At 43.5% G+C, this 25,607-nt stretch overlaps 1 protein-coding gene across 1 annotated transcript in view; it reads right to left on the bottom strand.

The window, feature by feature from the left end:
* Positions 1-25,607, bottom strand: part of LOC134348211 (coagulation factor X-like) — a 61,321-nt gene that overhangs the window by 27,164 nt on the left and 8,550 nt on the right. The window contains exons 3-5 of the mRNA XM_063051237.1: positions 21,009-21,033; positions 7,590-7,703; positions 4,997-5,128 (exon numbers count right to left, since the gene is read on the bottom strand). Coding sequence (XP_062907307.1) covers positions 4,997-5,128; positions 7,590-7,703; positions 21,009-21,033 — 271 coding nt within the window. The remainder of the gene's footprint in view (positions 1-4,996; positions 5,129-7,589; positions 7,704-21,008; positions 21,034-25,607) is intronic.

The following is a 25,607-nucleotide window of genomic DNA, read 5'->3' as shown; positions in this document are numbered from 1 at the left end:
GGCGGAGCAGACGCGATGGGCCAAATGGCTGACTTCTGCTCCTTTGTCTTATGGCCTAAAAGCTAGCAGGCAGGTCCAACTAGTCGTTAAGAAGACAAATAGCATTATGGCTTTATTGCAAGGAGGTTGGAGTTTTAAAACAATTATACAGGGATCTAGTGAAACTTCACCTGGAATACTGTGTACAATTTTGGTCCCCTTGCCTAAAAACTTATATAGTAACATTGGAGAAATGCAGAGGGACTCCAAGCTAAATCCTGAGTTCAGAGGATTGTCCCACAAATAAATATTTTACAACTGTATTTCATCACGATTAGAAGAATGACCTTCTTCAAACACATAAAATCTTTAAAGGTCTTGACAGGATAGATGCTGGGATGTTTTCACTGGTGGGGAAATTCTGAAGAAGGGGATGTAAATACATAGTAAGGGACCAGTCATTTAAAACAGAGCAACAAAGAAATTTCCTCTTGCAGAGTATGGTGAACCTCTGGAATCCTCTGCCTCAGCAGAGGTTGGAAAGTAAATCACTAGAAGTATTTGAAGTGGAGGTGGTAAAAATTTGATAGAGGATGGGAAATGTTGCAGAGGAAGAGTTGAGGCCAGCACAGATCAGTCATGATTATATTAAACAGTAGGGCAGGCTTGAAGGGTCTGATGACCTTCTCCTGCTTGTATTTTCACGTTCTTTATTGTTCATCACTATTTCCTCAGAAGCAGCTAAGCGCATCAACCGTGTTGTTGAGTCTGGAAACATGTAGTCCAAGACCAGGTTAAGAGCTGCCCTCGTGATCATCAATGAATGTGAATACACATTCTAGGGGTTTCATAGTTACTCTTACTGATTTTTAAATTCCAGATTGACTTAATCCAGTAACCTGACTGAGATTCAAATGTGTCTTTGGATTCAGGATTTTGAATTCAATTAAAACTTTCTTCTCCCGTTGGTCCCGAGTCTCTTCTCCTCTGCAGCTACTTAAACCTATCTCTGTGACCTAACATTTCCTTCCTTGCCCCATCTTTATTTCACAACAGTCTTTATTGGGCTGAATTCTTGAGAAGGTGATTATGAAAATTCGAGGAGAGCCCTGGTCTGGCCATTTTGGGAGAGACGGAATCAGCAACAAAGAAAGTGAGTCAAAGAGATGATATGGTGACTTGGGTCCTTGTATGCTAAGAAAAGATTATAGCTGGGAGATTAATATCCAAGGATACACATTGTTTCAAAAGGACAGACAGGAAGGCAGAAAGGTTGGCATTGCTCTGCTGGGAAAATATGAAATCAAATCATTAGGAAGAGGTGACATAGGAGTTGGATCATTGTGATAGAACTAAGAAATTTCAAGGGTAAAATGACCCTGATAGGAGTTGTATACAGACCCCCAAACACTAGTAAGGATTGTGGTCGACAAAATCTGAAAGGAGGTAGAAAAATCACGCCCAAAGGGAAATGTTACAATAGTCATGGGGGATTTCAATCTGCAAGTAGATTGGGAAAATTGGGTTGTTGCTGGAATCCGGGGGTGGGGGTGGAGTTTATAGAATGCCTACAAGATAGCTTTTCAGAGCAGCTCATGATTGAGCCCACTAGGGGATCAAATATTCTGGACTGAGCATTGTGCAATAAACCGGAATTGATCAGGGAGCTTAAGGTCAAAGAACCCTTAGTGCAAAGTGATCATAATATGGTCAAATTTACCCTGAAATTTGAGAAAGAGAAACATAGAAAACCTACAGCAAAATACAGGCCCTTCGGCCCACAATGCTGTGCCAAACATGTATTTACTTTAGAAATTAAATAGGGTTACCCATAGCCCTCTATTTTTCTAAGCACCATGTACCAAGCTAAAGTCAAATGTATCAATATTACAGTGGAGTAAAGGAAGTTACAGAGGCTAGAGAGAAGAATTGGCCAGAATTGATTGGAAAAGAATACTGGCAGGGATGACAGCAGAGCAGCAATGACTGGAATTTCTGGAAACAATTTGGAAGGCACAGGATATATACATCCCTAAGAGAAAGAAGTATTCTAAAGGCATGATGACACAACTGTGGCTAACATGACATGTCAAAGCCAACATAAGAGCCAAAAGAAGGGCATATAATAGAGCAAAAATTAATGGGAAGTTAGAGGATTGGGAAGCTTTTAAAAACCAACAGGAAGCAATTAAGAAAATCATTAAGAAGGTAAAGATGGAATACAAAAGTAAGCTAGCCAATACTATTAAAGAGGATGCCAAAATATTCTTATGATACATAAAGGACTAGATTTCGAGTTACATGGAGGAACATGACAAAATAGGCCATAGTCAGCATGGTTTCCTCAAGAGGACACAGTTTCAGCTTTGAGGGGCATCTGTTTTAGAACAGACAATAGACAATAGACAATAGGTGCAGGAGTAGGCCATTCGGCCCTTCGAACCAGCACCGCCATTCACTGTGATCATGGCTGATCATCCACTATCAGTATCCAGTTCCTGCCTTATCCCCATAACCTTTGATTCCGCTATCTTTAAGAGCTCTATCCATCTGTTTCTTGAAAGCATCCAGAGACTTGGCCTCCACAGCCTTCTGGGGCAGAGTATTCCATATATCCACCACTCTCCGGGTGAAAAAGCTTTTCCTCAACTCCGTTCTGAATGGCCTACCCCTTATTCTTAAACTGTGGCCTCTGATTCTGGATTCACCAATCAGTGGGAACATGCTTCCTGCCTCCAGCATGTCCAATCCCTTAATAATCTTATATGTTTCAATAAGATCCTGTCTCAGCCTTCTAAATTCCAGAGTATACAGGCCCAGTCGCTCCAATCTTTCAACTTATGACAGTCCTGCCATCCCAGGAATTAACCTTGTGAACCTACGCTGCACTCCCTCAATAGCAAGAATGTCCTTCCTCAAATTTGGAGACCAAAACTGCACACAACACTCCAGGTTTGGGCTTACCAGGGCCCTGTACAACTGCAGAAGGACCTCTTTGCTCTTATACTCAATTCCCCTTGTTGTGAAGGCCAGCATGCCATTAGCTTTCTTCACTGCCTGCTATACTTGCATGCTTGCTTTCAGTGACTGATGTACAAGAACACCTAGATCTCGTTATACTTCCTCTTTTCCTAACTTGACTCCATTTAGATAATAATCTGCCTTCCTGTTCTTACCACCAAAGTGGATAACTTTACATTTACCCACATTAAACTGTATCTGCTATGCATCTGCCCACTTACCCAGCCTGTCCAAGTCACCCTGCATTCTCATAACATCCTCCTCACGTTTCACACTGCCACCCAGCTTTGTGTCATCGGCAAATTTGCTAATGTTACTTTTAATTCCCTCATCTAAATCATTAATATATATTGTAAACAGCTGCGGTCTCAGCACTGGTCACCGTCTGCCATTCCGAAAGGGAGCCGTTAATCACTACTCTTTGTTTTCTGTCAGCCAGCCAATTTTCAATCCATGTCAGTACTCTGCCCCCAATACCCTGTGCCCTAATTTTGCCCACTAATCTCCAATGTGGGACTTTATCAAAGGCTTTCTGAAAATCCAGGTACACTACATCCACTGGCTCTCCCTTGTCCTTTTTCGTAGTTACATCCTCAAAAAATTCCAGAAGATTAGTCAAGCACGATTTCCCCTTCGTAAATCTACGCTGACTCGGACCGATCCTGTTACTGCTATCCAGGTGTGTTGTAATTTCATCTTTTATAATTGACTCCAGCATCTTTCCCACCACTGACGTCAGGCTAACGGGTCTATAGTTCCCTGTTTTCTCTCTTCCTCCCTTCTTGAAGAGAGGGACAACATTAGCCACCCTCCAATCCACAGGAACTGATCCTGAACAAAGATGAGGAGGAATTTTTTTAGCAAAAAAGAGGTGAACCTGTGGAATTCGTTGCCACAGGCAGCTGTGGAAACCAAGTCTTTATGTATATTTAAGGCAGAGGTTGATAGATTCTTGATTTGTTAGGCCATGAAGTGATACGGGGGCAGGGTGTGGAAGACAGGAGATTGGGGCTGAAAGGAAAAAATAGGTCAGCCATGATGAAATGGCAGCGCAGACTCGGTGGCCTAATTCTCCTCCTATATTGTATGTTACAGAAGGGTAGAGAGGCAGACAGTTGGCAGTGAGGGGACATGTGTAACTTAGTTATCTATCTCCTACTGTTACCAATAACATCCTTTCAGGCTTTTTGTGGAAGCACACCTCAAATAAAGAGAAATAGAAAGCTGAAAGTCTTACCTCAGAAAGATGTGAAGCTGGTATTCAACCGCACATTTAAAGATGCAAAGCAAGCTTGTTAAAAGTGAGGAGCATGCCGGACTTGAGGGCCTGTATGTTCAATTCACTTTTGGTGCACAGATGCCAGTGGAGGGTTAGGAAGGAGAGGAAATATGAAAGGGTGAGTTTGATCATTTATGAATTTTTGGAAGAGTAGGTGGGTTGGTGAAGTTTAGCGAGGAAGGGAATGATGAGGCCTTGAACAGACTTTGAATGATTGTGTAGGGACTGTGTGTATCTGAGCAGAGGCCACTCTCCACCACCACCATCTCGAATACTTATGCTTATTGTTTATGGGTAGGGGCTTTACAAAATTGCATCAAGATTGTTTATATCCTTGATGGGTGATAGTTATCAGTCTCTATTCTAGTTTGTGCTTTTAGCAAATTACAATGAATTTTCTCAGAGAAAGCAACATAAGACTTAAGTAGACCAACTTATATTTTATTAGTGATATCAGTGATATCATGTCTCTGAGGACAGTGAACTCTGCATCTGCAATCAGATTCTGCCACTTTATCCACTCCATGTGAAAATTAGATAAAGCTAGAGTGAAGAGAACAAATGAAGGGATTGGCTTGTGTTTGACTTTAAGTGAACTGAAGAATGAAATAGGTAATGAAGAACATAGACTTAGCTTTCTCCACTTTGCTCAGTTGTCGATGGTGCTGGCAAAAATTCCAAGATGCAGAAAATTGCAAATGCATACCATGTGCTTACCTGCAGGAATGCAGGATTTTTCATCTTCAGCAAGTACGAAGTCAGGATCACAGGAACACCTAGCCTGGTCTCGCAGGGGTCGGCAGTAGTGGTAGCAGCCTCCATTGTCCAGATAGCAGGGCTTCAGAATTTCTGAAAGATATAAACATCATCTGGAGCTGGGACCTAATTTTCACTGTGCATGGGCTGGTGTGTTCTGGTGAAACGGCCCAGAGCACAGGCTTCCAGCCTCATTCTCTCTCCCAGTGGGATGTGTTGGAAGATCACATAGGGAGGTAACCAGAGGCAGTAGGATCCAGGAGTAGTTTCAGTTAGTGACAGGAAGACTCCAATCTGTTTTGGGGGAGCCTGCGCCTGGGGTGCAGACAGCTGACTTTTGGTAAAGAAGACCCTGTTCCCTATTCAGTTTTGGAGCAGTGAAGGTTTCTAGAAGGTAGCAAAACTGGATTATTTAATAAGCCACTACCTAGTTTTGCCAGTTGAGTAAATTTCAAAGCACGCTCAAATCTGATTGAACTTCTTATCCACTGATGGAAATTCAATCACAAACTGCCACCAACCTCATAGTTCCCACACCCCGCAGCTCCTGTTTCTACATCCTACCCAAGATCCACAAACCTGCTTGTCCAGGTAGACTCATTGTTTCAGCTTGTTCCAGCCCCATATCTGCATACCTTAACACTGTTTTATCCCTGCTAGTTCAATCCCTTCCCACCTACATCCATGACTCTTCAAGCACTCTAGATCTTTTCAAGGATTTCAGTTTCCCTAGCCCTCAGCATCTTATTTTTACTACGGATGTCCAGTCCCTCCACACCTCCTTCCCCCACCAGGAAGGCCTCAAAGCACTCCGTTTTTTTTCTTTCTGGACACCAGACCCAACCAGTTCCCCTCCACCACCACTCTTCTCTACCTAGCAGAACTTGTCCTCACTCTCAATAATTTCTCCTTTGGCTTCTCCCACTTCCTTCAAACAACAGGTGCAGCCATGGAATGTCGCATGGGTCCCAGCTATGTCTGCTTGTCTGTGGGCTACGTAGAATAGTTTATGTTCCAAGCCTACACTGGTGATCGTCCTGCACTTTTCCTAAGCTACATCGATGACTGCATTGGTGCTGCTTCCTGCACCCATGCTGAACTCGTTGATTTCATCCACTCTGTCTCCAGCTTGCACCCGGCCCTTAAATTTACCTGGTCCATTTGCGACACCTCCCTCCCCTTTCTCAATCTCTCTGTCTCCATCTCTGGAGATAGCTTATTTGCTGAACTCTATTATAAACCAATGGATTCTCACATCTAGGTGGACTATACCTTGTCCCACCCTGTTACTTGTAAAAACGACACCCCCTTCTCTCAATTCCTCCGTCTCCATCGTATCTGTTCTCAGGATGAGGCTTTTCATTCTAGAACGAAGGAAATGTCCTCCATTTTCAAAAAAAGGGGTTTCCCTTCCTCCACCATCAACACTGTCTTCAACCGCATCACTTCCATTTCATGCACATTTGCTCTCACTCCATTCTCTGCCAGGTCCTCACTTACCACCCCACCAGCCTTTGCGTCCAGCACATAATTCTCCGAAACTTCCACCATCTCCAATGGGATCCCACCACCAAGCACATCTTTCCCTCTCCCTCCACTTTCTGCTTTCCGCAGGGATCACTCTCTATGCGACTTCCTTGTCCATTTGTCCCTCCCCACTGATCTCTCTCCTGGCACTTATCCTTGCAAACAGAACAAGTGCTACACCTGCCCCTACAGCTCCTTCCTCATTACCATTCAGAGCCCCAAACAATCCTTCCAGGTGAGGTGACACCTCAAGTGTGAGTCTGTTAGGGTCATGTACTATGTTCAGTGCTCCCGGTGTGGCCTCCTGTGTATCGGTTAGACCCAATGTAAATTGGGAGACCATTTCACCACCAGAAAAGGTGGGATCTCCCAGTGGCCACCCATTTCAAATCCACTTCCCATTCTCATTCCAATATGTCTATCTGTGGCTTCCTCCACTGTCATGATGAGGCCACACGCAGGAACAACACCTTGTATTCCATCTGGGTAGCCTCCAACCTGAAGGCCTGAACTTCCTGTAATGCCCTCCCCATCCTTTCCCCTCTTTCCTTGTATCCTTGCCAGCTCATCGCCTCCCTCTGGTGCTCCTTTCCCCCTTTTCTTTCTTCCACAGCCTTCGGTCCTCTCCGATTAGACCCCCCCCCCCACCCTTCTCCAGCCCTGTATCTCTTTCAATCAATCAACTTCCCAGCTCTTTACTTCACACCCCTCCCCCTCCTGGTTTCACCAATCACCTCGTGTTTCTCCCTCCCCCCCACCCTTTTAAATCTACTCCTCAGCTTTTTACTCCAGTCCTGTTGAAGGGTCTGGGCTCAAAACGTTGACTATACTACTCTTTTCCATAGATGCTGCCTGGCCTGCTGAGTTCCTTCAGCATTTTGTGTGTGTTGCTTCGGGAAGTTGCTGGGAATGTGGGAAAGTACAGCATTAGCGTAAGTGAGGGCTAGATGGTTAGTCTGAGCTTGTGAGGCTGAAGGTGTGGTATGACTCTATGACTTGGATAATATTGAAAATTCTTGCACTTTACCGATTTCACAGTTGACGCCTTTAAAACCTTCTACGCAGATGCACTGATACTGGTTGATGCCATCACGGCAGCTGCCTTGGTTAATGCAGGGGTCGGATTCGCACTGGTTCCCATCTGCAGGAACAACAAGGGACATGAATATGAAATATACTTATGGAATTCCTGTCTCTACCCAGTAGAGCAATTCATGCAATGAATGATTCCTAATTATCGATCTCTGTAGAACAAAAGAAAACTAATTTAAAGCAATTGTAAATATGGGAGGAAAATATCATTTATAAAAGCAGTGAACTATCATGGTTTATTGCTACCCAAACTTCCATGTAACATCTTTTTGAGTGCTGGTTACAGTCTTGTCTCTTTGGTGGGTGGTTCCAAGTTCCTGGGATTTTAGCGGAAAACTCTTGGTTGGCTCTCCATTGTAGTTCTGGATAACTCATTTGTCAGACATTAATTCCAGGCCTGCCTCACATGGATGCTTTAAGGTAAGGGGTGGGAAGTTCAAGGGGGATATTAAAGGAAGGTTTTTTACTCAGAGAGTGATTGGTGCATGGAATACACTGCCTGAGTCAGTGGTGGAGGCAGATTCTCTAGTGAAGTTTAAGAGACTACTAGACAGGTACATGGAGGAATTTAAGGTGGGGGGTTATATGGGAGGCAGGGTTTGAAGGTCGGCACAACATTGTGGGCCGAAGGGCCTGTACTGTGCTCTATTCCATGTTCTATGTTAACAATCCTGTGGGAGCATTTTGGAAAAGCTGAGGGGGTCATTGTTGAGAGGAATTGAAATAAAGACCCTTGACATTTGGTGAATGGTAGTGTGAGACTGGAACTCATTGCCTGAAAGGTGGGGAGACAGAAATGTGCCATTTTTGGATGATCACCCGAAGATCCATAAATTACAGCTCTACTGAACAAGAACTGTATGAATCTGAAGTACATTTTTAGTTGTTGTGTATATATGAACCAGATGTGCTATCAATCTCAAAGAATTAGCAAATAATTTTTGCTCATTCAACATTTCTAACAACTGATTTTCTTGCATTTTATCATACTACTGCTCATGACAATTGTCGACTCACACTTAAAAGTGGTGGAGGCAGATATCCTAGTGAAATTTAAGAGACTACTAGACAGGTATATGGAGGAATTTAAGGTGGGGGCTTATATGGGAGGCAGGGTTTGAAGGTCGGCACAACATTGTGGGCCGAAGGGCCTGTACTGTGCTCTATTCCATGTTCTATGTTAACAATCCTGTGGGAGCATTTTGGAAAAGCTGGAAATTCACATCCCATTTTGGATGTCCTAAACTGTGCTGCAGCTATTGAAGTACTTTTGCAGTCTGAGCCTGTGCCCTCTGGTCCTAAACTCGCACCAAAGGAAGCACCCTTTCCATGCCTGCTCTATCTAGGCTTTTCAATATTCGGTCGGTTTCAATGAGTTCACCACTCATTCTTCTAAACTCCAGTGAGTACAGGCCCAGAGCCATCAAACGCTCTTCATACATTAAATCTTTCATTCCCAGGGTCATTCTCATAAACCTCTTCTGGTCCCCTTCCAACATCAGCACACCTTTTCTTGGATGAGGAGTCCAGAACTGCTCGCCTCACAATACATTGAGTGCAGTTTGATAAAGTCTCACCATTACACCCTTGATTTTGTATTCTAGCCCTCATGAAATGAACACCATCATTGCATTTTCCATCCTTACGACTAACTGGAGGAGAACCAATATCCTGGCTGGGAGGCTTGCTGATGCTGCTTGGGAGGGTTTGAACTAGTTTTGTAGGGGACTGTGAACAAGAGCACCAGGGTCAGTAAGTGAAGGATCGGACCAGAAGATTGATTTCAGGGACAGTATTGAAAAGCAAATTTGAAGTAACAAAAACAACAGGAATTCTGCGTTGAAGTAACAAGTAAGATTGGTCAGATAGTTTGAAGAATGTGTATTTTAACGGGTGACAGTCATGAACTTAGAGCATTGATCGGTGCATGAAACTACGATGTTGTGGCCATTACTGAAACTAGGTTTAGAGAGGGGCAGCAATGGATGTTAATGTACCAGGTTTTTGAAGTTTTAGAAAAGATAAATAAGGAGGTAAAAAAGGTGGGAGAGTTGGGGAGTTCCACTATTAATGAGGGACAATATCACAGCTGCACTTAGCGGAGATGAAATAGAGGGTTCATACACTGAGTCCATTTGGGTGGAACTCAGGAATAGGAAGGGTGCAATCACACTAAAGGGATTACAGACACCACCCCCCCCGCCCCAGTAGCCACTGGGACATGGGGAAACAAATATGTGAACAGATTAAGGAAATGTGTAAGAATAAAAGGGTTGTTGTCATGAGGGATTTCAATGTCCCTAATATAAACAGGGACCTTCTTAGTGCAGGGGTTTACATGAGGCAGAATTTGTTAAGTCTTTTTTGGATGTCTCAGGCGCAAGTTTCGGCGTCAGAATTCTGCCGAAGTCAGGAGAGAGGGTATAAAAAGGCATAGATTTGATATGTCAACAAATACACTCAAAAACTTCTATAGTTGTACTGTGGTGAGCATTGACAGGCTGTATCACTGTCTGGTATGGAGGGGCTACTGCACAGGACCGAAAGAAGCTGCAGAACGTTGTAAATCTAGTCAGCTCCATCTTGGACACTAGCCTACAAAGTACCCAGGATATCTTTACGGAGCGGTGTCTCAGAAAGGCAGCGTCCATTATTAAGCACCTGCAGCACCCAGGGCATGCCCTTTTCTCACTGTTACCATCAGGTAGGAGGTACAGAAGTCTGAAGGCACACACTCAGCGATTCAGGAACAGCTTCTTCCCCTCTGCCATCCGATTCCTAAATGGGCATTGAACCCCTGAACACTACCTCACTCTTTTAATATATATTATTTGTTTCTTGCACGATTTTTAATCTATTCAATATACGTATACTGTAACTTATTTATTTATTTATTTATGTTTCTTCTATATTATGTATTACATTGAACTGCTGCTACTAAGTTAACAAATTTCACGACATGTGCCAATGATAATAAACTTGATTTTGATTCTGATTCGGGCAAGGCTGGTCTTCTTGGGCTGCGCAGGCCTGGTAAGTGTTGGAGTCAGATTCTAGAGAAGTTTGGGTTGAGAATATAAAAAGAGCAGACTCAGGACAAATCCAGTCTTTTTCGGTGGCTCAGGTGCAGAGATTGGGAGTGTTGGTGTCAGGGCCCTGTGAAAGTCAGGAGGGAGAGGATAAAAGGAACAGATTTGGGCAAGGCCGATCTTTATCAGCTGTGCAGGTGAGATAAGTTTCAACATCAGAGGCCCAACCTCAGCTGCAAATAAAAGAAGGGTATGCTCAGGTGGAGCGGTCATTGTCAGAGTGTGCCAGTGATAGAGTGTGAAGGCTTTGGCTTAACAGGCTTCAGCGTGAACAGGCAGAGGCACAATTAAGAAGAGGTAAGCTTTTTTTTTCAGTATAGAGTAGTCAGGATGGAATGCTCCTCCTGTCAGAAATGGGAATTTGGGATACCCAGCAGTTTTCCTGATGACTACATCTGTGGGATGTGAACCCAACTACAGCTTCTGACTGACCAGGTCAAGGAGTTGGATGTACTCAGGATCATTCGGGAGGCTGAGATATTATAGATGAGACTGTTGAAGAGGTGGTCACACCCAGAGTACAGACTTTGGACAGAAGATTAGTGACCACCAGGAGAAGTAAGGGGATTAAGAAGTCAGTGCGGGTTTCCCCTGTGACCATTCCCCTCAGCAACAATTATACCCCTTTGGATACTGCTGGGGATAATGACCTATCAGTTCACAGCAGCAGCTACCAGGCTAGTGGCAATGTGGCCAGCTCTGAGCCTCAGCAGGGAAGGGTAAGTTCAGGCAGTGCAGTTGTTATAGGGGAGTGTCCGGGAGCAGGAGTGAGTGCCATTGTTATTATAAAGGAAAAAGTGCTAGCCAGACTGAAAGGTTTTAAGGTGGATAAGTCGCCTGAACCAGATGGACTACATCCCAGAGTCCTGAGAGAGGTTGCTGAAGAGATAACGGATGCATTGGTCATGATCTTTCAAGAATCACTTGATTCTGACATGGTCACGGAGGACTGGAAAATGGCAAATGTCACTCCACTCTTTGAAAAGGGAGGAAGACAAAATAAAGGAAATTGTAGGCCAGTTAGCCTAACCTCAGTAGTTGGGAAAGTGTTGGAGTCCATTATTAAGGAGGAGGTTTCAGAGTACTTGGAGGCTAATGATAAATGAAGTCTAAGTCTGTATGGTTTCTGTAAAGTGAAATATTGCCTGACAAATATGTTGGACTTCTTCAAGGAAGTATCGAGCAGGGTTAACAAAGGAGAAGGAGTGGATGTCATGTACTTGGATTTTCAGAAGACATTTGATAAGGTGCCACACATGAGGCTGCATAATGAGATAAAGTCCCATGGCATTACAGGAAAGATACAGACAATGAATAAAGAAATGACTGACAGGCAGGAGGCAGTGAGTAGGAATTAAAGGGGCCTTTTCTGTTTGGCTGCCAGAGACTAGTGGTGTTCCTCAGGGATTAGTATTGGGACTGTTACCTTTCACATTGTTTGTCAATGATTTGGATAATGGAATTGATGGCTTTATGGCAAACTTTGTGGATGATACGAAGATAGTTGGAGGGGTAGGTAGTGCTGAGGAAACAATGTGACTGCAGCAGGACTTAGACAAATTGGAAGAATGGACAAAAAAGTGGCAGATGGAATACAGTGTTGGGAAATGTATGATAATGCAATTGGTAAAAGGAACAATAGTGAGGACTATTATCTAAATAGGGAGAAGGTTCAAACATCAGAGGTGCAGAAAGATTTAGGAGTTCTTGTACAAGACTCCCAGAAGGTTAATTTACAGGTTGAGTCTGTGGTAAAGAAGGTAAATGCAATGTCTCAGAAAGGATGTGTTGTCATTGGACAGAGTCTGGAGGAGGTTCACAGGAATGATTCTGGGAATGAAGGGGTTAACATATGAGTAGTGTTTGGCAGCTTAGGGCCTGTACTCACTGGAATTTAGAAGAATATGTGGGGATCTCATTGAAATCTATGGAACGTTGAAAGGACCAGATAAGATGGATGTGGAGAGGTTGTGGTGGGGGTATCCAGAACTGGACAGCACAGCCTCAAAATTGAGGGGCAACCTTTTAGAGCAGAGGTAAGGAGGAATTTTTTAGCCAGAGGGTGGTGAATTTGAGGAATGCTGTGCCACAGACTGCGGTGGAGGCCAAATCCCTGAGTATATTTAAAGTGGAAATTGATAGATTCTTGATTGGTCAGGGCATCAAAGGATATGGCAAGAAGGCGGGTGTATGGGGTCAAGTGGGATCGAGATCAGCGATGATGGAATAGTAGAGCAGACTCGATAGGCTGAACAGCCTAATTCTGCTCGTATGTCTTATCATCTTAAGTTCATATGAGACGCGATAGTTTGGAGGACAGAAAGAGATTCTGTGGCTGCAAAAGAAACACCAGGATGGTGTGTTACTTCACTGGTTCTAGGGTCCATTATGTCTCAGAGTGGCTGCAGGATATTCTCAAAGGGGAAGGGGAATAGCCAGAGGTCGTGGTGCATATTGGCAGAAAAGAGGAAGAAGTCCAAGGTTGTAATCTCCAGATTACTCCCTGTGACATGGTTAGTGCAGGTAGGAATGGGCTGAAAGCATGGATGAATGAGTGGCTGCGGAGATGGTGCAGGGGACAGGGCTTCAAGTTCTTGGATTATTGGAACCTTTTCTGGGGAAGATATGACCTGTACAAGAGGGATGGGTTGTGCCTGTACTGGAGGGGAACCAATATCATGGCCAGGAGGTTTGCCTGTGCTACACCGGACAGTTTAAACTAGTTTTGTAGGGGGCTGGGTACAGGAGCCACAGGTCAGTAAGGGTAGAATCGGACCAGTAAGCTCTTCGACCACATGCTTACCCTTTGTCAGTCCTACTGAAGGGTTTCAGCCCAAAATGTCGACTGCACTCATTTCCTAGATGCTGCCTGGCCTGCTGAGTTCCTCCAGCATTTTGTGTGTGTTACCAGTAGGCAGATGTGAGGCAAAGTATTGAAAGGCAAAATCAAAATAACAGGTATGATGGGTTGGATACTTTGAAGTGTGTATACTTTAATGCTATTATGGGTAAGGGTGATGAACTTAGAGCATGGATCAGTACAGGGAACTACGATGTTGTAGCATTACTGAAACTTGGTTGAGAGAGGGGCAGGAATGGGTGATTAAGGTACCATGTTTTGAAATTTTAGAAAAGATAGATGAGGAGGTAAAAGAGAGATGGGAGGAGTTACACTACTAATGAGGGACAATATCACAGATGCACTCAAGGAAGACATAATAGAGGGTTGAGACACTATGTCCATTTTGGTACAATTCAGGAATAGGAAGGGTGCAATCACACTGATGGGATTGTACTGCAGACCCTGTGATAGCCACTAGGACATTGAGGAATGGATATGTAATCAGATTAAGGAAATGTAAAAATAGTAGGGTTGTTATCATAGGAGATTTCAACTTCTTGAATATAAACTGGGACCTTCTTTGGGCAAAGGGTTTTGATTGGGCAGAAGTTGTTAAGTGTTTCCAGGAAGGTTTCTTAAATTAGTTTGTGAAAGATCCAATGAGAGGAGGTGCCGTACTGGACATGGTTTTGGGTAATGAGCCAAAATGTAAATGGGTAGGTCAGTAAGTTTGCAGATAATATCAGGATTGGTGGAGTTGTGGATAGAGTAGAAGACTGGTAAAGAATACAGCATAATATAGACCAGTTGCAGGTATGAGCTGAGAAATGGCAGATAGAGTTTAACCCAGATAAATGTGAGGTATTGCACCTTGGTAGGGCAAATACAAGGAGACAGTACACTGTTAAGGGAAGATCCTTAACAGTGTTGCTGAGCAGAGAGATCTTGGGATCCAAGTCCATCGCTCCTTGAAAGTGACTACACAGGTCGATAAGATGGTTAAGAATGCTGATGGAATGTTTGTTTTTATTAGTCGAGGCATTGAGTTCAAAATCAAGAGGTTATGTTGCAACTTTATAAACTCTGGTTGGGCCACACCTGGAGTATTGCATACTGTTCTGGTCACCTCATTGATAGGAAGAATGTTGAGGCTTTGCAGAGGGTGCAGAAAAGGTTCACTGGGATGCTGTCTCGTCTAGAGAGCATGTGCTATCACGGGAGGCAGGATAAACCTGAGTTGTTCTCTCTGGAGTGTTGCAGGCTGAGGGGACATCTGGTCGAGGTTTAGAGGCATACATAGAGTAGACAGACACTATCTGTTCCCCAGGATTGAAATGTCTAATACCAGAGGGCATGCACTGAAGATGAGAGAGGAGGGCAATGTGAGGGGTAAGTTTTTTTACTCAGAGAGTGGTGGATGCTTGGAATGTGCTGCTGGCATGGTGGTAGAGACAAATACATTAGAAGCTTTTAAGAGACGTTTGAATAGGTACATGGATGTAAGGAAGATGGAGGGATATTGCCCTGGTGTAGGTAGGAAGGATCAGAATCTGGGTGTTTTTTATTTGTTTTTTAGCTGGTTTGACATAATATTGTGGGATAAATGACCTGTTCCTGAGCTGTATTCTTGTATGTTCTATGCTCTATGTATCCAGGACAGTTTCTTAAATCAATTTGAGGATGGTCCAACAAGTGGAGGGACTGTACTGGACCTGGTGTTGGGTAATGAGCCTCATTGGGTGAGAAATTAGGGGACAGTGATCAAAACTCCTTAATTTTCAGGATAGCTATAGATAAGGAATAGGTATGGTCTTTGTGGGCAAGTTTTAAATTGGAGTAGGGCAAATTATGATAGCATTAGGTAGGAACTAAGAAGCATTAATTAGAAACGCCTTTTTTTTCTGGTAAGGTCACATCAGACATGTGGAGGGCTTTTAAAGATTGATTGCACAGAGTACAGGAAAGTTCCTGACAGAAGTAAGAACAATGATGTAAAGATACGAGAACCTTGGAAGTCCAGAGAGGTGATGGATTCAGTCAAGAAGAAAAAGGAAAAGAATGTAAAGCTTCAGAAGTTAGGATCAAACGAAGCACGTGAGAAGTATAAAGCATCCAGAAAAGAACTAAAGTTGGGAATTAGGAAAACCAGGAGGGGCCAGGAAAAGTCCTTGGCAAGTAGTCCAAGGCATTCTATACATGCATCAAGAGGAAGAGGATAATTAGGGAGAGGGTAGGACCACTCAAGGATAGGGGTGGGGGCAGGGGGGGGGGCATTTGTTTGGATGCAGAGAAAGTGAATGATGTATGTAATGAGTGCTTTGCTTGGAAAAGGGTATGGAGGACCAGGAGATCAGCGCTGAGCGTATAAATGCGTTAGGGTGCTTAGAGGTCAAGGACATTGGGCCTCCTAATAAGTATTAAAGTGGATAGATCTGCAGGGCCTAATGTGACTTATCCCAGGTTGTTGAAGGAGGCAAGAGACGAGATTGCTAGGGCCATGACCAGCAACTTTGTCTCTCCTCTAAGCACAGGCAAGGTCCCAGAGGACTGGTGAGTGGCGAATGTTATTCCTCTATTTAAGAAGGGAACAAGAGAAAATCCTGGGAACAATAGACCAGCGAGTCTCATGTCAGTTGTAGGGAAATTGCTGGAGAATTCTTAGGGGTAGGATTTATGAGAATTTGGAACCCATGGCCTAATTAGGGAGAGCCAGCATGGCTTTGTGCAGGCAGGCCATATCTTGTCAACTGACTGAGTTTTTTGACAAGGTGATGGGAGAGATTGATAAGGGTAGGGCAGTGGATGTTGTCTACATGGATTTTGGTATGGTGTTTGGCAAAGTCCTTCATGAGAGGCTAATCTGGAAGATTAAGATAGAACATAAGACCATAAGACAAAGGAGCAGAATGCGGCCATTCGGCCCATCGAGCCTGCTCTACCATTTTATCATGAGCTGATCCATTCTCCCATATAGACCCACTCCCCTGCCTTCTCACCATAACCTTTGATGCCCTGGCTACTCAGATACCTATCAATCTCTGCCTTAAATACACCCAATGACTTGGCCTCTACTGCCGCCCGTAGCAACAAATTCCATAGATTCACCACCCTCTGACTAAAAAAATTCCTTCGCATTTCTGCTCTGAATGGGCACCCTTCAATCCTTAAGTCATGCCCTCTCGTACTAGACTCCCCCATCATGGGAAACAACTTTGCCACATCCACTCTGTCCATGCCCTTCAACATTCAAAATGTTTCTATGAGGTCTCCACTCATTCTTCTAAACTCCAAGGAATACAGTCCAAGAGCGGACAAACGTTCCTCATATGTTAACCCTCTCATTCCCGGAATCATTCTAGTGAATCTTCTCTGTACCCTCTCCAACGTCAGCACATCCTTTCTTAAATAAGGAGACCAAAACTGCCCACAGTACTCCAAGTGAGGTCTCACCAGCGCCTTATAGAGCCTGAACATTACATCCTGGTTCCTATACTCTATTTCTCTAGAAATGAATGCCAACATTGCATTTGCCTTCCTCACTACCGACTCAACCTGGAGGTTAACCTTAAAGGTATCCTGTACGAGGACTCCCAAGTCCCATTGCATCTCAGAACTTTGAAATATTTCCCTGTTTAAATAATAGTCTGCCCATTTATTTCTTCTGCCAAAGTGCATAACCATACACTTTCCAACATTATATTTAATTTGCCACTTCTTTGCCCATTCTTCCAATCTATCCGAGTTTCTCTGCAGACTCTCCATTTCCTCAGCACTACCGGCCCCTCCACCTATCTTCGTATCGTCAGCAAACTTAGCCACAAAGCCATCTATTCCATAATCCAAATCGTTGATGTACAATGTAAAAAGAAGCGGCCCCAACACGGACCACTGTGGAACACTACTGGTAACCAGCAGCCAACCAGAATAGGATCCCTTTATTCCCACTCTCTGCTTCCTGCCAATCAGCCAACGCTCTATCCACATATGTAACTTTCCCGTAATTCCATGGGCTCTTATCTTGTTAAGTAGCCTCACGTGTGGCATCTTGTCAAAGGCCTTCTGAAAATCCAAATATACATCATCCACTGCATCTCCCTTATCTAGCCTAGTAATTTCCTCAAAAAATTGTAATAGGTTTGTCAGGCAGGATTTTCCTTTAAGGAAACCATGCTGAGTTCTGCCTATCTTGTCATATGCCTCCAGGTACTCTGTAACCTCATCCTTGACAATCGACTCCGACAACTTCCCAACCACCGATGTCAAGCTAACAGGTCTATAATTTCCTTTTTGCTTCCTTGCCCCCTTCTTAAATAGCGGAGTGACAGTTGCAATCTTCCAGTCCTCCGGAACCATGCCAGAATCTATCGACTTTTGAAAGATCATCGCTAATGCCTCCGCAATCTCCACAGCTACTTCCTTCAGAACAAGAGGGTGCATTCCATCTAGTCTGGGAGATTTATCTTCCTTTAGACTATTCAGCTTCCTGAGTACTTTCTCTGTCGTAATTGTGACTGCACACACTTCTCTTCCCTGCCACCCTTGAGTGTCCAGTATACTGCTGATGTCTTCCTTAGTGAAGACTGATGCAAAATACTCGTTCAGTTCCTCTGCCATCTCCTTATCTCCCATTACAATTTCTCCAGCATCATTTTCTATCAGTCCTAGATCTACTCTCACCTGTCTGTTACCCTTTATATACTTGAAAAAGCTTTTTGTATCCACTTTGATATTATTTGCTAGCTTCCTTTCATAGTTAATCTTTTCCCTCTTAATTACCTTCTTAGTTTCCCTTTGTAAGGTTTTAAAAACTTCCCAATCCTCTATCTTCCCACTAATTTTTGCTTCCTTGTATGCCCTCTCCTTTGCTTTAACTTTGGCTTTGACTCCTCTTGTCAACCACAGTTGCATCCTTTTTCCACTCGAAAATTTCTTCTTTTTTGGAATATACTTGTCTTGCACCTTCCTCACTTCTCACATAAACTCCAGCCACTGCTGCTCTGCCGTCTTTCCCGCCAGTGTCCCTTTCCAGTCAACTTTGGCCAGTTCCTCTCTCATGCCACTGCAATTTCCTTTACTCCACTGAAATAGCGACACGTCGGATTTCGGCTTCTCTTTTTCAAATTTCACAGTGAACTCAGTCATGTTGTGATCACTGCCTCCTAAGGGTTCCTTCACCTCAATCTCTCTAATCACCTCCGGTTCATTACACAACACCCAATCCAGTATACCCAAGATGCATGTGGTGAACTGGCTGTTTGGATACAGAACTGGCGTGTGCTTAGAAGACAGAGGATAGTGGTTGAAGGAACTTATTCAAGCTGGAGGTCTGTAATTAGTGGTGTTCTGCAGGGATCTCTGCTGGGCCCTTTGCTGTTTGTGATGACCTAGCTGAAAATGTAGATGGGAGAGTGGGGTTAGTAAGTTTGCAGATGATACCATGATTAGCGTAGCTGTGGATAATGTAGAAGGCTGGCAAAGAACGCAGGACAATATAGGTCAGTTGCAGATGTGGGCTGAGAAACGGCAGATGGAGATTAGCCCAGATAAATGTGAGGTGTTGCACCTTGGTAGGGCAAATGCAAGGAGACAGTAGAAGAAGAAGTAGAAGAAGAAGAAGAAGAAGAAGAAGAAGAAGAAGAAGAAGAAAGCCCTTAACCCCTTAACTCCAAGTGCAGCCATCGGGATGCCATCGTTTTTTTAGCAGACTTTCTTATTTTTACAAGGCCGAGTTGCTAGCTCGATGCTCAACCCAGCACGGCTGGAAAGCATGCGAGGGAGCCGGCTGGATTCGAACTCAGGAGCCTTTGCTCAGAAGTCCGGCGCTGATGCCACTATGTCACCAGCCGGCTATGCTTATGGAATGCTTCCTTTTATTAGTCGAGGCACTGAGTTCAAAAGTCAACAGTCTGATTTAGAGGACAAATGCTATTATGAAAGGCTGAATAAACAGGTTGTTTTCTCTGGAGCAGTGGAGGCCGAGGGAAGATCTGATAGAGATTTTTTAAGATTATGAGTGGCACGGATAGCGTAGGCAGGGAGTGCTCATTTCCCAGGATTGAAATGTCTAATACCAGAGGGCATGCATTGAAGGTGAGACAGCGTAGGTTCAAGGGGGATGTGAGGAGTAAGTTTTTTACTCAGAGAATGGTGGTAAAGGCAAATGCATTTGAGGCTTTAAGAGACTTTTAGATAGGCACATGAATGTGAGGTGGATGGAAGGATGTGGATGTTGAGTAGGTAGGAGGGATTAGTGTTTGGGTGTTTTTGATTTGCTTTTTAGCTGGTTCAGCACGACATTGTAACTGAAAGTTCTGTTGCTATGCTGTATTATTCTATGTTCTATGTTACCTCAGCCTGTAAATTAACCTTCAGGGAATCCTGCAGAAGGACTCTCAAGCCCCTTTGCACTGCTGATTTGTGTATTTGCTCCCAGTTTAGAAAATAGTCTACACCTTTATTGCTTCTGCCAAAGTGCGGGACAATAACTTCCCTACACTGTATTCCATCCACATTTCTTTTCTCATTCTTTGTCTCCTGCCACTCTGCCAATCTTCTGTCCATGCATGTATCTTTCCTGTAATACCATGGGCTCTTATCTTGTCTAGCACGTACCTTGTGTGGCACCTCAGCCGATTCTGCTTTGTCTATCCTGATTGTTATTTACTCAAAGAATTCCAATAGATTTCTGAGGCAAAATTTCGTTAAGGAAATTACCCTGACTTTGGCCTATTTTATCATGTGCCTCCAAGTACCGTAAAACAATCCTTAATAATGGACTTCAACATTTTACCAACCACTGAAGTCAGGCTAACTGACGTATACTTTCCTGTCTTTTGCCTCCCTCCCTTCTTAAAGATTGAAATGGCATTTACAACTTTCAGTCCTCTGGATCTATTCAGAATCTAGTGATTCTTGAAAGATCACTGTTAATGCCTCCATAATCTCTTCAGCTACCTCTTACAGAACCTTGGGGTGTAATCCATGTGACTTCAGAAGGCACATGATATATACATCCCCTAGGGAAAGAAGTATTCCAAAGGAAAGATAACACAACCAAGCTAACAAGAGAAGTCAAAGCCAACATAAAAGCCAAATAGAGGGCATATAATAGAGTAAATGGTAAATAATGAAGGGTCTCGGCCAGAAACATCGACTATACTCTTTTCCATAGATGTTGCCTGGCCTGCTGAGTTCCTCCAGCATTTTGTGTGTGTTTTGCTTGGATTCCAGCAGCTGCAGATTTTCTTTTGTTTGTGATTGGACAACAGAATTTCCTGATGGTTCTGCAGAAACCCGATCCGAGTGCCCTGTAGACTCACTGGAGAAGATCGGAGGATCCCTATTTATCATCCCCACTGTGATAAGATCTCAAACTGAGCAGTCTTAACTAAAGGGAATTAAATAAAGTGCTCTGGTTACTCACCTACATACTTACTCCAGAATTCATCCTGAAATGGAAAGGCAACACTGAATCAGACAGTTAATAAGGTGAGATGCCCAGAGTCGCATCATCTGAAAACTCACCAGTGTCACACTCTATATCGTGCAACTTTTACAAAGCAGGCAGATGGAGAACTTCCTGTGGTCCAGCAAACTGAGGGAAGACTTTTGCATAGCTGGCATTTCCCCGAACATCTTCTGTCTTCACTATCTAATCATGCTGACATTATTTACATAATCACCCCAAACCTGACTCCAGTAAAATTAACCTCTTGATAATCCACAGGGTGCCACGTCTGTGGGAAGGGCCGGCAGACAAAGGACAGGTGAGAGGTGGCAATGCAAGAACTGTGGAAGGAACAGGAGGGAGATGGAACAGATGTGGGTTTCTGCAGCAGACTAGCTGCGATAGGCGGTGAGATACATGAAAAGTCGATAAAAGGATTGGCTGTATTTGGGAGTGAAATTTAATTGAAAGCCAGGATTGATGTGATAGGGGGCATGGAAAAGTGATGAGTGAGGCAGTGAAAGTGGTTTAGTGTGATTCAAAGGCTGAGGTTGGTTGCGTCAGGACCAGGAAATTGAAAGGAGGTGGGCTGAGAGACAAAAGAGCATTGGGGAGAAAATTGTGGAAGAGGGGAGTGAAATGGACAAAGAATTGGAATTTTAATGGAAGCTGAAAGTATGGGATTTGGGAAAGAGGCGGTAAATGTCTAAGAAAAAAATAGCTGGAGGTCAGGCAAAGAAATATGGTCATGGATACATTTTAATTGCCTTGGTAGGGCAAGAACAATCTATCTTATTCTATTCCATCAACCTGCTGCAATTTGCAGCTAATTTTCCTTTTTTTCCCAGGGTATCACTTCGGGTGGAGATCAGTAGGGTAGAAAGGCACAGTAAGAAAGGAAAATGCTTGATGAGAGTGAGAGATGGGAGTGACAATGGGTGGGGCTGAGAGTAAAATGGGTGGGAACTGGGAATGTGAGTGGACAGAGGTGAGAGTGAGATTGATAGGATGTGGAAGGTCATGGATTTGGGGCAATATGCTGGTAAGTTAGGAGAATGGCTGACTAACAGAAAACAGAGAGTCAGCATAAAGTAGAACAGGAAATGTTGGAAACACTCAGCAGGTTAGGTCACGTCTATGGGAAGAGAAACAGAGGCAATGTTTCAAGTGAAAGGTCTTGCATTAGAACTGGGAAGGAGTGCAAAGACACCCATTTAGCTGCAGGGAATGTGGGGGAGGGAAAATGGTCAACAGCACACAGAGCTACAAAATGCCGGTCGGGGTGGGCATGTTCTTCACTCCCAGAAAGAAACAAAAACTCATGGCTTAATTCATATCACAGATGAGTGGCTTTAGTGAAACTAAGTTATCTGAAATTATAGAATTCAGAAGGCTGCAATGTTCCCACATGAAAGATGTTACTCAAGCTTATATGAACTGCTTTTCAGTCAGGATTTTTTCCAAATTATTTATTGTTTTTCCTTCTTTGTATTTGCTCAGTTAGGACAGCAGGGATGCCAGGCAGGATAGTGGAATGCTCCACTTGTGGGATGGGGGAAGGCAGGGAGACCTCCAGTGTCCCTGATAACCTCAACAGTGAGAAGTGCATCCAGCTGCAGCTTCTAACAATCAGCTTTAAGGAGTTGGAGCTGGAAGTGGATGAACTCTGGATCATTCGGAAGGCTAAGGGTTGATGGATAGTACGTATAGGGAGGTGGTTACACACAAATTGCAGGACACGGGAGACTTGGTGATAGCCAGGACGGGTAAAAGGATTAAACAGCCACTGCAGAATACTCCTGCAGCCATCCGCTTCAAACCCAGGTATATCACTTTGGATACTGTCGGTCGGGGGGTCAATCAGAGGAAAGTCACAGCAGTCAGCTCCCTGGCACTGAGACTGGCTCTGTGGTTCAGAAGGGAAGGGGAGAGAACGAGGCAAGCTATGGTGATGGGGATTTGTTAGTTATGAGAACAGAAAGGAGACTCTGTGGATGAGAAAGAAATGTCTGGGTGCCAGGGTTGGGGACGTTTTGAATCAAATCCCTAACTATATCATTGTTACTTACCTACATGGAACATGACCTCTGGCTGCTCACCCTCCCACTTAATACTGAGAACTCAGTCCGAAATTTCCCAGACCCTGGCATCCAGGAGGAAAATGAGGTGGCCTGACAAGGTGCCCCCTCGAACCTATGGGAGACAGGTACAGAAATTACAGGGGCCCTAGCAGAGGTACTTAATGGCAGGCAAAGTACCAGTGAATTTGCCTCAGGACAGCAAGCACCTCTTCCTTTAGAAAAGCAAATTTGTAGAGTGATTACAGACTGTTGTAAGAAACATAAAATTGTAATAGTAGGTGATTTTAACTTTCCACATATTTGACTGGGACTTCCATGCTACAAAAGTACTAAATGGGATAGAATTTGTCAAATGTATTCAGGAAAATTTCCTTAATTGGTATAAAGCAATCCCAACAAGAGAGTGTGGAATACTTGATCTCCTATTTGGGAATGAGACAGGGCAGGTGACAGAAGTTTGTGTAGGGGAGTATTTTGCATCTAGTGATCATAATACCATTACTTTCAAGGTAATTATAGAAAAAGATAGGTCTGGTCCTTGGGTTGAGATTCTAAATTAGAGAAAGGACAATTTCCATGTTATTGGAAAGGATCTGGTAAGTGTGGATTGGGTCAGGCTGTATTCTGGCAAAGGAGTACTTGGTAAGTAGGAGGTCTTCAAAGTGAAACTTTAAGAGTACAAAGATTATATATGCATGTCAGAATAAAAGGTAAAGATAATAGTTTTAGGGATCCTTGATTTTCAAGAGATGAGACCCTGGTTAAGAAAACAAAGGAGGTGCATAGCAGGTATAGGAGGATAAAAAAGAATTAGGTACTTGAAGGATATGAGGTAAGTATGAGAACACTTGAGAAAAAAATCAGGAGAGCTAAAAGAAGGCATGAGGTTGCCCTACCAAATAAGGTGAAGAGTATCCTAAGGGATTATAAAAATATGTTAAGAGAAAAAGGATTGCATGGGACAAAATTGGTCCTCTGGAAGATCAGAATGGAGCCAAATGAGATGGGGGAGATCTTACCAGTATTTTTTGCATCTGTATTTACTCAGGAGATGGACACAGATTCTATAGAACTGAGGCAAAACAGCAGTGAAGTCATGGACCTTATACAGATTGCAGAGGAGGAAGTGTTTGCTACCCTGAGGCAAAATAGGGTGGATAAATCTCCAAGGCCTGAAAAAAGTGTTCCCTTGGACCCTGTGGGAGGAAAGCGCTGAAATCACAGAGGCCCTACCAGAGATATTTAAATCATCCTCAGTGACAGATGATGTACCAGAGGGTTGAAGAATAGCTAATGTTGTTTCACTGTTTTAGAGAGGCTCTAAAAATTTATGGGTCAGTGAGCCTGACATCAGTGGTAGAAAAATTATTGGAAGGTATTCTAAGAAACTGGATATAGGCTGGATAAACAAAGACTGATTAGGGATAGTCAGCATGGCTTTGTACGTGGTTGACCATGTCTAACCAATCTTATAGTCATTTGAAGAAAGTTACCAGGAAAGTGGATGAACGCAAGGCAGTGGATGTTGTCTACATGGACTTTAGCAAGGTATTTGACAAGGTCCCATTTGGGAGGTTCCAAGAAGGTTCAGTAGCTTGGCATTCAAGATGAGGTATTAAATTGGATTAGACATTGGCTTTGTGGGAGAAGACAGAGCGTGGTAGTAGATGTTTACCTCACTGACTGGAGGGCTGTGACTAGTGGTGTGCCACAGGGATCAGTGCTGGGCCCTTTGTTGTTTGTCATCTATATCAATGATCTGGATAATAACATGGTTATCTGGATCAGCAATTTTGTAGATGACACCAAGGTTGGGGGTCAGCGAGGAAGACTATTAAAGCTTGCAGTGGGATCATGACCAGCTGGAAAAATGGAAAAATGTACTAATAGATGGCAGATAGATAAGCGTGAGGTGTTACACTTTGGGAGGACCAACCAGGGTAGGTTTTACACAGTGAGTGGGGGGGGGGGGACACTGAAGAGTGTGGTAGACAAATAGATCTGGAAATACAGGTCCATAACCATTAAACATAGCATCACCGATGGATCGGGTCATAAAGAAATCTTTATGCACATTAGCTTTCATATTACAAAGTACTGAGTACATGAGTTGGGATGTTATGATGAAGTTGTGTAAGACCTAATTTGGAGTTTTATGTGTAGTTTTGGTCACCTATCTACAGGAAAGATGTAAGTAAGTTTGAAAGAGTATAGAGTAAATTTACAAGGATGTTGCCGGGTCTGGAGGATCTGAGTTATTTAAAGATTGGATAAATTAAGACTGTATTCCTTAGGACATAGAAGATTGAGAGGAAAAATGATAGAGGTGCACAAAATTATGAGGGGTATAGATAGGATAAATGCAAACAGGCTTTCTCGACTGAGGTTGGTTGAGACTACAACTAGAGGTCATGAGTTAAGGGTGAAAGGTGCAAATTGAAGGGGAACATGAAGAGAAACTTCTTCACTCAGATTGTCATGAGAGTGTGGACTG

The sequence above is a fragment of the Mobula hypostoma genome, chromosome 6 (assembly GCF_963921235.1).
Source record: "Mobula hypostoma chromosome 6, sMobHyp1.1, whole genome shotgun sequence".
Lineage (NCBI taxonomy): Eukaryota > Metazoa > Chordata > Chondrichthyes > Myliobatiformes > Myliobatidae > Mobula > Mobula hypostoma.
The sequence above is the reverse complement of the archived record's forward strand: the minus strand, read 5'-3'. Positions and strand labels throughout refer to the sequence as shown.